The sequence below is a fragment of the Prunus persica genome, chromosome G1, assembly GCF_000346465.2.
Source record: "Prunus persica cultivar Lovell chromosome G1, Prunus_persica_NCBIv2, whole genome shotgun sequence".
Lineage (NCBI taxonomy): Eukaryota > Viridiplantae > Streptophyta > Magnoliopsida > Rosales > Rosaceae > Prunus > Prunus persica.
The window spans coordinates 43,198,624-43,215,020 of NC_034009.1; the positions used below are offsets into that span (position 1 = coordinate 43,198,624).

The window sequence follows — 16,397 nt, forward strand, 5'->3', positions numbered from 1 at the left end:
TTCATCGAAACCCTAAACTTACCAAAGCACTTTAAGGTCAAAAGTTCCAACCATTAACAATTTGTAATGACTAGTTCCGCAAGTGTTGCGAAACTTGTAGAATATATTATTACCCATAGGCTTTAACACTCCCTATATTCACATTCCTTAAGTCACGTGTAAATATTAGGCACACATGTATCAATAAATGAATCTCATATAACCCAAACCAACTAATTAGGTACTTGTTGAATCATCTTCACTTCTTTTTTTATGCTGCCACCAAACTTGATGATTGTTAGGCGCATATCTAGCCCTAATTATAACATGAAATCAACATTGAAAATGAAATTGCAATTCTATAATATTCATCTGGGGATATGCAAGAGAATGGAGTAGAAATACAAGTAAATAGAGGGGGTTAAAAAGAATAATAGCAAAGTAAAAGGGTATGAGTAAATAAATAAATAAATTTAAAAAGGGAAATCACGCGTGGGGTCAACCCATCCAATTCAGAAGTAACTCCAAAGTAGGTGACAGCGATGAGGTCCTTTAGCCGTGATGCATTAGATTCCTACTGGATCGTCGTCAACCTGGTATATGAAGGCTAAGTCTAAAAGGCAAATTAGGGTTTACTTTTTTGTAACGACGCGTCGCTCTACTGCATAATGGAATATTCGGATTTTGAGAAAGAGGCTGAGGCGGCCAATGGACTGAAAATTATGGTTTTGTGGTCCAGTCCATTGGTGTCGTATGATTGTGGCGTTATCTTTTTGGATTGGCCATTGTGAAATTATCTAAGGTCGAAGGTGATGCTGTACATTGGGGTCGATTGGACCTATCAAAATAAAGTTGTGGTGGGTCGGTCCAAGGCTGATCTTGCAACTATTCGTAAGTGATTAACGAGTCAAATAAAGTTTGCCCCATGAGGTAAGTATATGACTCATGATCCTACCTAATAGCTTAACCATTTGTTACTTTTTAGGGTCGATTCCAGCTAGGCTCCAAAGTTTGGCTTAATTGCAATGACACTATCTTAATGCATGACACACACGATCTCTATCGGCAGTCAAATTTGACAGAACATGACATTTGAATTGGATCATGCTTAATTTGCTGATAAAATATATGCAATATTGAAGAGGGAAAATCAAAGGGAGATTCACGATTATATTTAGTATAGGAGTCTAAATTATAAAAAAATTACATATGAAATGAATTTTAGAAACACACTTAAAGTTCATTTACAACATAACAAAGAGACTTTTAACTTTTTATAAATTACAAAACTGTCATCGATTTATTAAAACAAACCTAATCCGAAAACTTCATAAAAAAACTCAAAACACTCAATGAGTTTGTTTTTAAAAATTAGTACTAAAAATAGATATACGACTCAATATATCTCAAAATAAAACCTAAGAGCAAGTCCAATTGCTGGGACTCCAAAAAGTGCATATAGAGCTCCGACTAATCTAAAATCGTGCTCTCAATGGTTTAAAGCTCTAAATACAAAATGAATGTATGGAGCCCATTTATTGTAAAATACAGGGCAAGTAAGCTGCAACTTTTGTTCCGCATGGGATACACTGGGTTTCAGGGGCTTGAACAAGCTCTATACATTTGTGGACTTGGTTGCAATGTTCCGGTTGGGTTTGACCATTTAGAGTCAATCCTATTTCATTAGAGTAATTCTATCCATTTGCCCCTTGCCATGACAAGGGGGGAGTTAGGGCAGCCACTATTCACGTGAATAGTAGTTGCTATGGCAAAGGGCAATTACTATTCATTTTTTTGTTTTGTTTTTTACAAATTTGTTTACCTAAACAATTAATTTGGATAATATTTTCGGATAAGATTTTTGGGTTCGTACATGTCAATATTTATTATAAATTCAATATCTCCATCGGATAAAATTTTGGTATTTATAGAAGAAAAAAAAAACAGTAATTCAATTTTTTTTCATTTTTTTATTGCACAAAAATTGGCTGCCGTTAGATTGGATAAAAAAATCTGATCGGAGAGCCTAGAGCGTGACACGTGGACGTAGCACTGTAGCGGTACTGTAGTGCTGACGTCAACACCAAAACGACGGTTGGAGTTTGGGCCAACCTTGCCCTCGGGCCAGCCCAGGTTGCTAGGTCCCACCTTGCGCCCGAACTTGGGCTCCTCGCTAGAACTGGAGTTTTTTTTTTTTTTTCTCCCCCCAACCTTGGGCTCAGCTGATCGCTGGAGTTGCTCTTAGGGATGGGTTTTTGAGGTGGGTTGCTATACTTTGCAGCCCTAAGGTGGTTCAGCCCCAATTAGAGCTCTCATTGGACTTGCCTTAAGACTTTAGGTGCAGTGATAGATACTCTTAATTATTTGGGCTACAATCTCCTTGTTCCCTTAAGCTCATTGAAAACAAACTTTTCTTTAAACAATACCCACTATACCAACCCCGGCACCCTCTGTGATCCAAATCAAGAACAAAATTTCGAAATCGCATGCTCGGGGCACCATGGTCGACGAGATGGAGAGGCGAGAAAACATTTTGAGCTGACGATAATAAGGGAATCATGAGCAAAAGCAAATGGATCAAGAAGGTAACACAAAACAAAAACGTGGCTTCATCTTCGACAACAAAAACGAATCGTTGGAAACAAAAAAATATTACAACGTGTTAAATTACCACATAAGTTATGAAATCAAAATTTATCATCTTTCATTCTCCCCTAAAATGAGAGGGTCTGGTTCATGCACAGTCGTGGCGCTAAATAGCGCAGGAGGGCTGCTGGAACTTTTAATGCACGATTTCGTATAGTTTGGGTCTGTTTGGGGCCTATTCAACCAAAGCTAGGCCTTATATGATGGTACGCCCAATACGAGATTGAAGGGCCCAACAAGAGGGATATAATAATAATTGAAGCTTCACCGCCATTCACTTGAAATCAAACTTAACCAGTCCCGCCTTTTCTTTCGCTATTTATGGTCCTCCGCCATTTCCAGCTCACATCCAGCTCTGCGCCCCGGAGGGAGAGGGAGGGAAGAGAGATTGTGGTCTGCATCCTGGAGAGCTTCTTCTTCAACGAAGGTCAGTTTGCATATTCAACTTCATCTGATATTCTAGGTGAATCAGACTGCTTAGAATTATATTGTCGATCAATTTTCAATTGAAAAAAAAAATTAGGAAAAGAATTTGATTAAAGGTTCATATGCATATTCAGATTCATACGATTTTATACCTGATTAAAACTGCTTCCGTCTTGTGCAGTTTTTGTTTTTTTGGTGATTCATGGAAAATCAATGTTCAATATAAGATCTAACAAATAATCATTATTATTATTTGTTTCGGTTACCGTTCCATGAATTCATTCTTTGTGCCATTCCTTTTTTCTTTTTTTTGTCGATGATATTTCATGACCTATTCGACGCTTGAATCTTTGCTCACATTGTAATTTTGTATGATCAATGTTCTTAGACGGTTGAGTTTTTGTTATTTTCAGGCCCAATTCAAGCAACTTGAAAGTGTTCAATGAGCATTGTCCACATGCTGCTATGTGGTATGTTTTCTCACTTGGGCTGATTGGCAAATGTTTTTAGAGATATAAGGAAAAGACAATTTTTTATAAATTTTTAATCGTTATGATTTGTACTGTCTTAGTTACACCTGTTCTTTGATGAGAATTACCTTATGACTCACAACTACCAACCTCATCAGTCATCACCCTTCTCAGCCTGCTCCTCTCTAATTTAATCAACATATGTATACACAATAGTAGGTAACTTCCGATTGAGGGATCTTAAAATAAGTTTATTTAGGGATATTATTGTATGGCTTCTTTGGCATTGTATTTCAATAATTCGACTGTCAAAGTTTAAATAAGTGTATTTTAGGGATATTATTGTATGGCTTACTTGGCATTGTATTTCAATGATCCGACTGTCAAAGTTTATTCCTGCAAAAAACCGACCTGAATCAGAAACCACTAACCACTCAATCATCGTCATATTATTTCTTACAAAGATGATCTTTGAATAAATTTTTAAAAAATGAACAATTTGGAATTGTTGAAGTACAAATGCAAAGTGGACTCCAGAGGTACCCCTTAAATAACTTTAGGGATGCTTCAATAAAAAGGCTGTCCACACGATAGTTTTATAGAAGTGACAAATCAGGCTGCTCTGCATGTTCATTTTCTTGACAAATGATTGATTCTCACCAGCCTGTTGCAGCTTTGATGAAACTGGGAAAATGACAATTCATTCACTTGGATTGGACCTTGAATAAACTTTCTCATTTGCCACCCGGATGGTGGTAGGATAAGCAATAATGTGAATAGTTATATATATATATATATTTTTATAGCTAATGCTTTAGGATAGTTTTCTTTGACATCCTTAGGATAAGCATCTCCCATACACTAAGCCATTCCTCATCTACATCCTTTAAATTGTCACAAGCTTGGCCTTAGATTTTTATTGTTCTGTATCATATTGAACTGTCATTTCATCTTAAATTGTTGTCTGAGACGTTTAGATTTCCAAAGACTGCTTAAATAATTGTTTGGACTTTTTTGTTTGTTTGCTTGAAATTTCATAGATCAAGAAAATGATTTGGCATTGGTGCTTGTCAGTCTCATAGGAAGGTAGCTTTTAGAGTTTGGACTTTGTCTAATAGGTTCAGCTTTGCAGCACATCCTCAACCACCACGGCTGATTCTGCTCGATTTGCTTTGGTTTCAAACTTATTTCTTTTACACTGAGGTTCTGAAATTTTGTTTTTGAAGGACGGTGGTTTTACAGTATCAAGACTTATGTCCTTTCCTTCATATATTTATCTATTTCCCTCAACGTATTTTCAGGGTTCTCTGCTATTTGTGATAATTCTTAAAATAATGAAAAAACGACATTACTTAGTGGAAAACAAACGTCTGCTGTTGGCACATTATTGATCAGAGCCCTTGTACTATTTCTGTTGATTTTCTTAGCCTCATTTTGATTGATTTATATATATATATATATATATATTTTTCTCTGTGGAGAATATCCCCAAATGGCAATTTCCTTAGGCTAGTAGTATTTGGTGTGATTCTCACGATTGTCGGTACAAATTAACTTTGTACAATCGATGTGCACATGACATTATTCTTACAGTGACTTGTTGTTCGATTAGTCTATTGTTGTTGTTGTGATCAACTATTCCTTTGAGAGGTTGATGGGTTTTTTACTTTCATACGTTACATAAAATGCTTGTGGTCAGTGTTTTAGGTGTTCTTTTGATTCTTCTTTTTGAACCATACTTTGCTTTTGAGTTATAGAATCATTCGTAACAGTTGCCAGGCTTATCCTGCATTTTCATATAGGGTGCATAAGAATCATTTGCATATTTAAATTAGGGAAATGCTTAAAAATAATCAGCACACACCCGCAGACAACCATCAACCATTAGTGTGTGTAAGCTTCCTAGTGGATCTACAAGCATCTTTGGTTGACAATTACTGGTCCACATTATGTATGTGCATAGATTGTCACTAATTTTAACCTAAACTACAAAATATGAGAAAAACTTACATAGTACGGGATGTATTGCCTCTTTAAATATCTCTCTATAAGTGATTTGCACATAAATCAGGAAGTAGGAAGGGAGGATTCTGAAGACGGGATAAGTTATCTCCCCACACACTATGTGATTATATGTTAGTCACTTGAAAGAATAATGTTTAGTCACATATCACATGTAAGTTTCTTTAAAGAGAACCATAATTCTTTCTGCTAGCATTAGGACAAGCTTTAAAGACACTTTAACCTAGAGCTTAAGAGAGGCCAAATATTTGACCTAAAAAACCAAGAGAGAGCAATTACGACTTAATAGGCCTAGAAATAAATTCCAAGGATGGGTTGAAAGGTCATATACGTTAAGTGTTGCTTTTGGACTTGGACCTTGGTGTGGTGACAGCAACTAGATGGACAAACCTAAATGCTGTAGGTGGATAAAATAGGTTCCCTGTTCTCTGACAAAGATATCACCTTAATTTTACATTAGTATATTCATTATTGCATTCCCAAAGTCCCAATGTTCATCAAAGCTGCAGACCCCATCACCCCCACGGTCCAAAAAGGACAATCAGTCAAACAGAAACAGAGCACTAGATAAAGTAAGACTGACAATAAAAATATAACATAAGAACATATAAAATTCCTGCAATCATATATTACTTTTTATCTGTTCCAATTTTTTCTTTTTTCTTTTTTCTTTTCGTAACCAATTAAAAAAAATACAAACTCCAAAAACTAAACCAAACTGTATCTCACAAACAGAACTAGCTTTTCCATTTCCATTTTGTTCCCCACTTTTCTCTGCTCATAGTCTCTGGCTGCTAAGAAGTCTAATATTTAACAGCTGGAGAGGTTTTCTTCTTCATGCCAAAAGCATGGCACATATTGTTTCCCTTCTCCATCCTCCATCCATGACCTAACTTATTCCATTCCTCCCATCATTGTACTTTTCCAACCTTTTTTTTTCAAATTTTTTTTTTTCCTTTGATCAACTTCATCAAACACACCAATCTACTTATGTAACAAAAATAAAAATAATTTAGCTCTATAACTCCACCTCACAGGCTCTGTTTAGCTTCCTTCTTTTAGAATCAGAGCTATTGTGGAAGGAATTTGCACATGACCCAACTGTGCTCTCTTCACTTTTATAGCTGAAGCATGCAGCATCCAAGACCCCAATTGGACTCTGGGGCACAGACTGGGCAGAGCCACTAGCATCCTTAAAGGCCCCACTCATTAAAGACATATCATGAATCAAATTTACACACTTTACCACTCTCTCCTGCAAAAACCAAAATAAAAACAAAAAAATTCAGTATGGCATGTCTTTTAGGGCAATCATATTTGTATATTTGTATTTGTTTGTAATTGTAATCAACTCAAAATGATATGAGCAAAAGCTTTAAAAAAACCATCATTTATGTCTCCCTTTGGGGACTTGGACCACCAACCATATACCTTTACTAAGTCTACATGTTGAATGAGCATAGAGATTGCTTTCTCAGTGTCTAATGTTTTGGCTTCTCCTGCAACAGAAATTGCTATTGCTGCTGCAACCTCTGATGGCCTGAATTCCAAGAAGTCAATTCCTGCATTCAATTCCCACCCACCACAAACATCAGCCCCTCTTTCATAATACTGGTGCAATTGCAGAGAAATTATAACATATAGCAGAAAATGCAGTACCTTTAGCAGTGGTCAAAATGAGTTGGGATGATCTCAAGATTGAAGCTCTGAGAGGGATTTGATCCTCATTGATCTGGAGAAGGAAAGAATCTATGAAGGAGAAAGGGGTAACTGCTTGCATTCTCCATCTTAATGTGCTCAAAACCAGAAGCTCCATCCTTTGAATTGTTCTAGCCTCAAATACAAATTTTGACTCTGCCACCTGTTTGATTGAATGAAAATCCAAATCTTTAGGACAATTAAGATCATCTAAAACAGAAAAATCAAGAAAGATCAAACAAAGAAAACTTGACAACAGAGGATGCAAATGAGTTTCTCTGACCTGTAAATCTAGAGAGAGAGGAACATCAATCTCCTCCATTTTGGCTGCAAGAGACAAGCAAGCCACAGCCAACAGTTGCATAGTCCAAGCTTTGCCATTCTTCACATAGAATGCAAAAAGAATAGATGCAATCAGCAATGGACTTGGATGCAATAAAAGAGACAATGTGTAAGAAGCACAGGTAGGTACTATAAGTCCTGCTTGATTTTTTCCTTCAGACTTACAGGTAATTCATAGGCAGAAAGGAAGCGATCCAAGTAGTTTATGGATAGATATTGGCAGAGAGGTCCAAAACTGAAATGGGCATTTGCCTGTTGAAACCAAAAACAATGTTAGCAATAATCATTAACTTAATCAACCCAAGAAAAATATAATCAAACTTTTCCCCTCTTTTTCTGGCTTGGTCCTTGGCATGTACATCTAAGAACAGGGTAAAGGGTAAAATTCCAATTTCTGTTTTGGCTTTGGCCCAAAAGCAAAACAAAAAAAGATTCCCCACCAAGCCAAACTAAGAATTATTGGGATACAATGAGATGTCCAAATGAAAGACAACCAGAACCATGTTCATCCAAAACCCAAACATAAAAATTTACCCCAAAAAAACATTAAACTTAAGGTTCACTTGCAAAAACCCAGCACCCTTATTTCTTCGAACCCAAAAACAATTGAAAAGAAAAGCTCTTTCTGATTGGAGAATAATACCCATGTCATAAAACTTACCATCAAATGAAAAGAACCCCAAAAAAAAACAAAAAGAAGAACAAGAACCTACCTTTCCAATCCAATCAAGAGCCTGTTTTCTAGCACCCAGGTCCAAGTCTCCACTTTGCAACTTCATCAAGTAATCAGAACCAGGCAAGTGGTGGCATTCCTTTTCAACCATTGAAGCCAAATACTCATCACTCTGCAATGGCAGTCCACCCTCATCATCAAAGCCACGATTTTGATGATAGTTTCGATGATTTCTAAGAGGCCACATAGCCTCCTCACACTCCTCCAATCTCACAGACCCAAAATCGTTATCATCGAAAATGTTGTCTTCTGCGCAAAGCAGGCTTGAAACCGTACAGTCAAAACTGGGTGCCATTGCAACAACAACAATAATCTCTCCAAAACGGACACAAACTCTCTCTTTATCTCTCTCTCTCTCTCTCTCTCTCTCTCACTTTGGATACCAAAATTTCATCAACTATGAAACAAAAGTTATTAAAGACAGATACTTTGGTTTTTGTTTTATATATGCAGTGTGTTTGTGGAGTGTTTTCAGATAATGGGGATGAAGAAGATGATATTTTCAATCAAAGAATAGAAGAACAAAAAATAGATGGAAGGAAATAAAACCCAATAAAATGAATAGTGTATTGAAGTGAAGCAGAGACCCTCTCACTCCCTCTCTGTCTCTCTCTCTCTCTCTCTCTCAAGGTTTGCTGAAAAGACTGCCGCTTGAGAGGAGCTTATGAAGGAAATGAGTGGCTCTTTTTAGGGTAAAGTGAGTATGAGAGAGAGAGAGAGAGAGAGAGAGAGAGAGAGCACCAATAGGGAGATTGAGAAAATATACACAGCTGGAGACCAGAAGGGTAATTGCCAGATTTTGTGTGTGTGAGAGAGAGAGAGAGAGAGAGAGAGAGAGAGAGAGATGTTACTGTCAAGGAGTGAAATGTCATAAGGGTGTGCATGGCAAGAAGATTTACTAGAATTTTAATTTTGGATATTTTCTATGACAATAATAAATCGATTAATAAATTCGCTTAACTACCATATGCTAATGCTAGCCACCTTGTTATTTTCCGTGTAAACAATAAATCAGATTATTCAAATGTTATTCTCTTTAAATGTGAATCAGTTGGTTCGTGTAAATGAAATCAATCAATCATATCCATTCCAAGACCAAGAAAAAGTAGTGACAAAGGACTCAAAACCATGTGATAGAAGAATCAAATTGCATAATCAAAAGTTTGACCATTGCATCAAAATATTGTTTTTGTTATTTAGATTTGTCATATTGAGCATATCTAAACCACATGTAGCTTTTCTAAAATTCCTTTATATACTTTTTTATTTATAAATTATCTTAGTTGTGTTAGTTTTGTAATACTTGTTTGGTACGGAACTTATTTTTACTATACAGTAAATGGCATGATAAGATATTCGCATTACCAGATTGTGAATTTAGACTAAATTTCATATAAGAGAAACCTAATTAATAGTCAAAATTCAACATATCCATTTTATGCTATATGACAAGAGAAGAATTATGTCCGTTTAGTTATTCATATATGTTTGGTTCTCTCTTTTCTTTAATTATAAAATTTCCTATCTCAATAAAGAATTGCTGAATTCCCCAAAAAGACACAAATAAAAGGACACTTTCGGGCTAGTAATATGGTTCAAACTATGAGGGTAAAAGTGTAAATGCGAATAAAGAAGAGGGAGCGTTGGAGCATGAGGCTGTCTTTTTGCTCCCATGCTGACGCGTGTACAAGCAGCGGATGACTGTAAGCATCCGCTTCTGAAATTGGACCGTCTTTGGCCTTTCTCATGCGTGCTCTTTATGAAAAGAAAGTATTTCCTTGACATACGTGTTTTCTGAAATTTAACTGTTTATTTTTACCTTTCTTTTTTTACTTGTTAAATAGTTGCCACATCTTAGACCTCTTGGCTAGGACGATATTGAATTCTAAAACTTCTGTAATTAAAGGTGGAAGAAACCACATTCGCCAACACTGTGTGAAATGTGTTTTGAATCAGTTACCTTTGCATATTTTAAAGCATTTGTAGATGTTTACTTGTAAAACGTTATAAATCGTTATATTGTTAGTTACGGTAATGAGAGGCATTATACATGATACATGTTTAAATTTCTTTATCAAAATTTGTAATTCTTTTATTGTTTTATAGTAACAAAATGTGTATTGACTTAAAATGGTAACGATATAAACTGCTTTAATTTCATCAAAATCGTCTCAATTTTAAATTTACTCAAATCAAACTTTCTATTTATTTTACAACAACTCATTTTTTATATAAGTTATGTTCTATATACAAAGAATAAGGTTGTAAGTTGTAACTTAACGAGACAATATAATACCATTCAAAAGGTAATCATGATTTCATGTAAATTTATAAATAATGATAGAATTGATAACGTGTGGTGTTTTAATGTGTTTGTGTCATATTATATTTGTATAATGTGAATTTATTCTATCCTGAACATAAAAATGTGGCCTTGTGTTTACCCATTTTACCTATAAAGAGAGATACAAACATCTTCATGTCAATAGTGTTCAATGAATGAACATTGACTCGATTTATTAAGAAATATTCATTATTGTGTCAAACTGTTAGGGATTCGACCCTAACACTTAATTTTTCATACGTGTTCATGTCGTGTTATTGTTCATACATGATTTTTAGCAATGCTACACAACTTACTCTTACCTATTTGGTGGCTCGCATTCTAGCACCGGAAAGGCAACAAGCTAAGCCAAATTTGCAATGAGAATAGTAGCTAATGACTGATACGTAGTTTAGTGAGTGGTAATAAATTGTCGTAAGTATTTAATACATGAAAGGGAGATTGAAATTAATTGAAGAATTTATTAGCATTTGAGAAGTAACTAGATATTGCAAGTTGAATTTAAGCATATTTCTATGTATGCTTGAAAGTTAATGAGAAGAACATTTTGGAATAATATTTCAGCTTAGTTACTCTAGTGTCCTTTTAAAGATGTCATGAATCTCATTTTGCCTCATGAAAGTCATTTTTACTCAATTTGTCCTAAAAATTTACTTTTTGTGTCCCAATTTAATTCCCACCGTCAAACATGTTAAATTTTTCGTCCAAAGTAAATGTATAGTTCTTTTTTAATGTGGTTAACTATTAAGAATATATCATCAATCAACGACATCAAAAATTATAAAAATTAAAATATCAATAATATCGACAACATATTGACAATATATCGATCACGTAAATCCATTACATAAAATATATTGTACATATGCATAGTAGTTCTAGCACTGTTACAAATCGAACCCGAGACTTCCTTAAATTTCCTCTGTATTTTATATTTAAAAAATAGTTAGACGCTCTTGAAGTTGCTTAATATTTTATGTAATTATCATTTATTATGAAGTACGAAGTTTAACATAAACCTTGGCACTAGCACTAGAATAAGATAGAATGTCACATCACAGAATATAATATATAGTGTCAAACCCTGTTCTTTTATTTTTTTTAATTTTGGGTCGAAACGCAATTCTGCAAAACAAACTTAACTAATTAACTATTCAATTCTTTTTTCTGAAAATGCCAAAGAAGCATTGTATATATCATATTAATTAAGCCTAGAAAGAATTAGAGATGCTTAAATCTATATATATAAAGCAAAAGGCAGAGAATGGTGAAACATTCAAAATACCAGAAAATGCCATTTGTTAATTCAAACATTAAGAATTGAAATTATTAATTAAATGAGGATAATATCGTAAATTCATATTTTTTAATATTAAAAAAAATAAAATTAAAAACAAAATAAGATAATAGGTCCTATTTTTATGGAACATAACTACCCTGTTATTTTTTCTTAATTCTAAAAATAAAAATAAAAAAGAAAACCAATTGGCACATGCGTGAGCATGTGTCAAGGGGCTAGTATATATAAAGCAAAAGGCAGAGAATGGTGAAACATTCATAATACCATAAAATGCCCTTGGTTAATCCAAACATTAAGAATTAAAATTATTAATTAAATGAGGATAATATGATAAATTCACACATTTTCATATTTAAAAAATTAAAATTAAAAGAAAAATCAGATAATGAATCCTATTTTTATGGAACACAACTACCCATTACTTTTTTAAATCTAAAATAAATTTTAATTTAAAAAGCCTCTCGCAGGCGCGGAAGCGCGTGCAAAGAGGCTAGTCTTAATTAAAGAAGAAAATCACATATATATTCACATTTATAAATTAGCCTAAAATGTGCAAATAGTACATCCGTGTATTTCCTATTACCTTTTTAACCGCGTGCATCTCATGGCCATAGCACCAAAAGCTATGTTAGAAAAAAAAATTAAAAAAATAAATTAGGGTTTGTCTTTTTAGTGACCAAAAAATCCCAAAAAGAGATGTACTTTTGCTTTTTTTTTTTTTTTTGGTTGTTGCTTTATTTATTTATTTTATTTTTACTTTTAGGCATGATATCTATTTTTGGAATGTGTGAAATTGGGGATTTATATGTAAAGTACAAAATTTCCATAACATTCAGCAATAATGACTGTTAGTCTTGTAGATTAGGACACTTAATCACAAAGCATAATGACAGATTTAGATAACAGATCTTATAAACAACGAGTCTAAAGAGAGCCTACGAATGCTAAGTGGAGACCTTGACTTGCTAAGTTAACCCGTCCCCCCCTCAGTCAATATAACATTATATCTTTCTCCTTGAGAATGCTGTTGATGATTATTTACTTAGTTTAAAATTCTGGGGGGACAAAAATCATGGAAATTTTCAACTTTAGGGTTACAAAAGCTGGTCCATTTCCTATGGTCCTTCTCTCAGATGCTTCTCGACTATGCCTTGCTATTGATTTTGTGCAGAATGAATGGTTTTGGTCACTGCAGCAGAGTTGAAACTTGAAATTCAAGCTTTCTTTCTTTCTTCTTTTTTTCCTGTTTTTTTCTGTTTGTTTTTCAGGTGGGAATCAGAGTATTGTTTATTAGAAGTCATTGATTAAATTGATGGGACTTAGTGGTACTAATTCAGCTTAAGAAATTATATAATCAGATTTCAGTCAAAATATTTGTACTTGGATGAAAAAAATTTCAACTATTTGATTCCTTAAGACAGGATTAGGACACTTAATAGTGACAAATTTGTGTGATGTAAGTCCATAAAATTATTATTTCATGACTTGCAAAAATTATTAGTTCTTAAATGGGTTCCTATTTGTTTGATTACTTTGACCATGACCTAGCAAACACACTGGTAAAAATAAAAAATAAAAAAAAAATTAAAATGGTTTTGGACCACATATTAGAGTAACTATGTTTTTAACCTTGGATGCTTGTTCCTTGGATTCAATATTAAGGCATGCTTATATATTCTAGATCCAAAAGAGACTTTAAGGGACACAAATTTCTAACCCTTTTCCCCCCCTTCTGCCTTCTTTCAAATGCTCTTTTTCTACTCTTTAGAATTCACCTTTTTTCTCTTTATTTTTTTTTTAAACAAAAACAAAACCAAAACCCTAATATTAAACTCTTTGTCTATGTCAGATCCTGTGCTAATTTCAAAGACCATAACCCTCTTTATTTCAATAAAAGATGAGGCCCCCTCCTCCTCTAAAGACTTTTCCTTTTGGTATATGAATCTTAAAGAGAGTCTTCTTGTTTGAGATCTGAGCATACAGAGTGTCATTCAAACCCACTACACATTTTTTTAACTCATCCAGTGCTACTCTCTTTTTTACTGCTAAATTTCAATGACCAATGCTGAGCCATATGACTATATTTAACACTTGATGCAAAGGAAATCCAATGTTTTATTTCCTCGCCCCTTAATATCGTTTGTATTAAAATAAAATATAAAAAATTCACCACCTCGTTGCACCATTCGTTATTTAATGACGTTTATAACTATTTTAACTCCTTAAGCATGCATGGAAAAACAATTCATGGGGAGGATAGAGATAGGGTTATTATTATAATCAATTTTCATGATCTTTGTCTTTAACTTGAATTTCTACATAAACAAAGTGTTCATTTGGATCACGCTTGCATTATAATTGACTAATTAAGCATTCATCAGCTGCATCTAATTGGCTAAATCTTTGATTAAAATTTGCATTTACAATAGACCTAAAGTGCTTGAGCTATTAAACTCAAACCTAAGTCCTTGAGATTCACCACTTCATTGATTAATTTCACTTACAAGTTACATCCTTTGACTGCCAAAACCAATTTGAAAGAGCTTACTAACAAAACCCAAGTCATAAATTAAGCTTAAAAAATTGGTTAATTAAATTTTAAGAACTAAATATTCTATGCATGTGCAGCAGCAGCAGCAACGCCGTGGTCCGCCATCCACAGAATCCAGAACATCCGCCGCGTCTTCCGTGTCTCCACGACAAGCCTTAGAGCCATCGATCAAAAATAAAGGCTCCACGTGGCACAAGATTGGGGTCCACACGTCCGCCCTTTTCGTGCCTCTCGTGCAATTTTATATGAACACCATGTCCTTAGTGAATTTTTAATTTGGTCTCCCATTAGCAATAACATTCTTATTATAGACGTTAAATTCTTTTCTAACGCAGATTGAGCTGGCAAGCGAAGCAAGCCCACCTGTCTTAGCATTCTAGCTTCATTTTGTTAAGCTATCTTGAAGCTTTGTCTTTTATCTAACTTATTATAGAATTCATATGGCTATATAGTTCTATCTTAAGAAAATACTAAAATCTATGTTATCGTCAATCGTTTATGTATATGTTTACGATTTATTAACATAGATAAATGTAGAATTCACATTTGATGAATGATTAGAATGTAATTTCTGACCAAAGAATTAGTTGATTAAAATGTAACTATTCATCCAAACTCTTTAATATACCGTAGTTTTAATTCCTGAATCGCATTGAAGATATTTGACTTACTTAAATAAGATCGAATAATTCAAATATCAACTTGAATTAGCATTTTTAGAGATGACTTCATATCGTTACGGTTAACTAACAAATCAACAGCTATATCATGTGATCAACTAATATGGTCATAAAAATGACGGTTTCTAAGCTGCAAAACTTATGTGAGTTTTCTTCCAATGCTTACTGTGCGTTGGGGATTCTGTGTGTGTTTTGTAGGTTGGGACCATATGGTTGGGAGAAGGGAGGTACATTTCTCATGTCATGTCCTTAATTAATAGATTAAATAAAGTATTAAATTGGGAATCCCAGTCCATGATTCATCTCATGTTTAGTCAAATGCACTCTCAATGTCTCACTGTGGAGATGCCAAACTCCATTTAACAAAATGCCATAGCAACCAACAAAACCTCGCAATTCGCATGGAGATGGAGGAGGGGGACTTCTTTCTTATTTGTGCTCCTCCTAGGACCATTTCTAACCACACTTGTTTATTCAGCCATGTCTTCGTTTCATTTGTCATCACATATTTCCATTTTTAATAATATCTAAATATGACTTCATGTCTTTTGTTTATTAATTACAAGTTGTCTTTCCACTTCAAGTTGTTATAGGAGGGAAAAAAACTTATATATAAAGGGGATAACATTATTTTGTTATCCTCAGTCAATAACACAATGACATATGAAAAAATTATTCTATGTATCATTGCGTTATTGGCCAAAGATAACATTTTTACTATCCCCGTTGCATGAGAGTTTCTCTCCATAGAAAGAGTTGCGACTTCATGAGTAATAAAAGAGAAGGTGCTTGACCAAAAAATAAAATAAAGGAGAAGGTTGGGAACTGAGAATAATGTATTGGATGGAGTAGATCTTAGAATTCATAATACTTTTGATGGGCCTCAAGAAAACTGCAACACTGGATGGCCCAACCCAACATCTTAATGCTAAGGCTTTTGTATAAGCCCATATCTTGAGGGTGGCTGTAATAAAGGCCCAAATATAAAAATGATACATTAGACCAATGCAATGCAACATGGACACTAATTTTTGTCTCGCCTATAATGTTACGAAGAATAATAGTATTATTATTTTAAGGCTTTTTTTTTTTTTTTTTTTTTTTTTTTTGGGGGGGGTTGCGAAGCCCCTAGGGCAAGAAGGTCCGAAGAGGTCAAAGTAAAAGGGAGAAACAACATATAAAGGAAGATCATTCTCCCACAAGTAG

General features: G+C 34.2%; 1 protein-coding gene across 1 annotated transcript; it reads right to left on the bottom strand.

Annotated features, from left to right (window-relative positions):
- LOC18789955 (cyclin-D2-1) lies at positions 6,137–9,237 on the bottom strand. Its single transcript, XM_007222108.2, has 6 exons — positions 8,297–9,237; positions 7,749–7,835; positions 7,525–7,623; positions 7,203–7,404; positions 6,975–7,105; positions 6,137–6,798 (listed from the first exon to the last, which is right to left on the bottom strand). Exons 1-6 carry the CDS (start codon positions 8,609–8,611, stop codon positions 6,562–6,564), a joined length of 1,071 nt encoding a protein of 356 aa, XP_007222170.1. The 5' UTR covers positions 8,612–9,237; the 3' UTR covers positions 6,137–6,561.

Coding starts and splice junctions, on each gene's coding strand:
- LOC18789955 (XM_007222108.2), bottom strand. CDS start 8,611: ATGGCACCCAGTTTTGACTGTACGGTTTCAAGCCTGCTTTGCGCAGAA. Junction 7,624..7,748: donor TTTCTGCCTATGAATTACCT/GTAAGTCTGAAG, acceptor TTCTATGTGAAG/AATGGCAAAGCTTGGACTAT. Junction 7,405..7,524: donor CTCTCTCTCTAGATTTACAG/GTCAGAGAAACT, acceptor TCAATCAAACAG/GTGGCAGAGTCAAAATTTGT.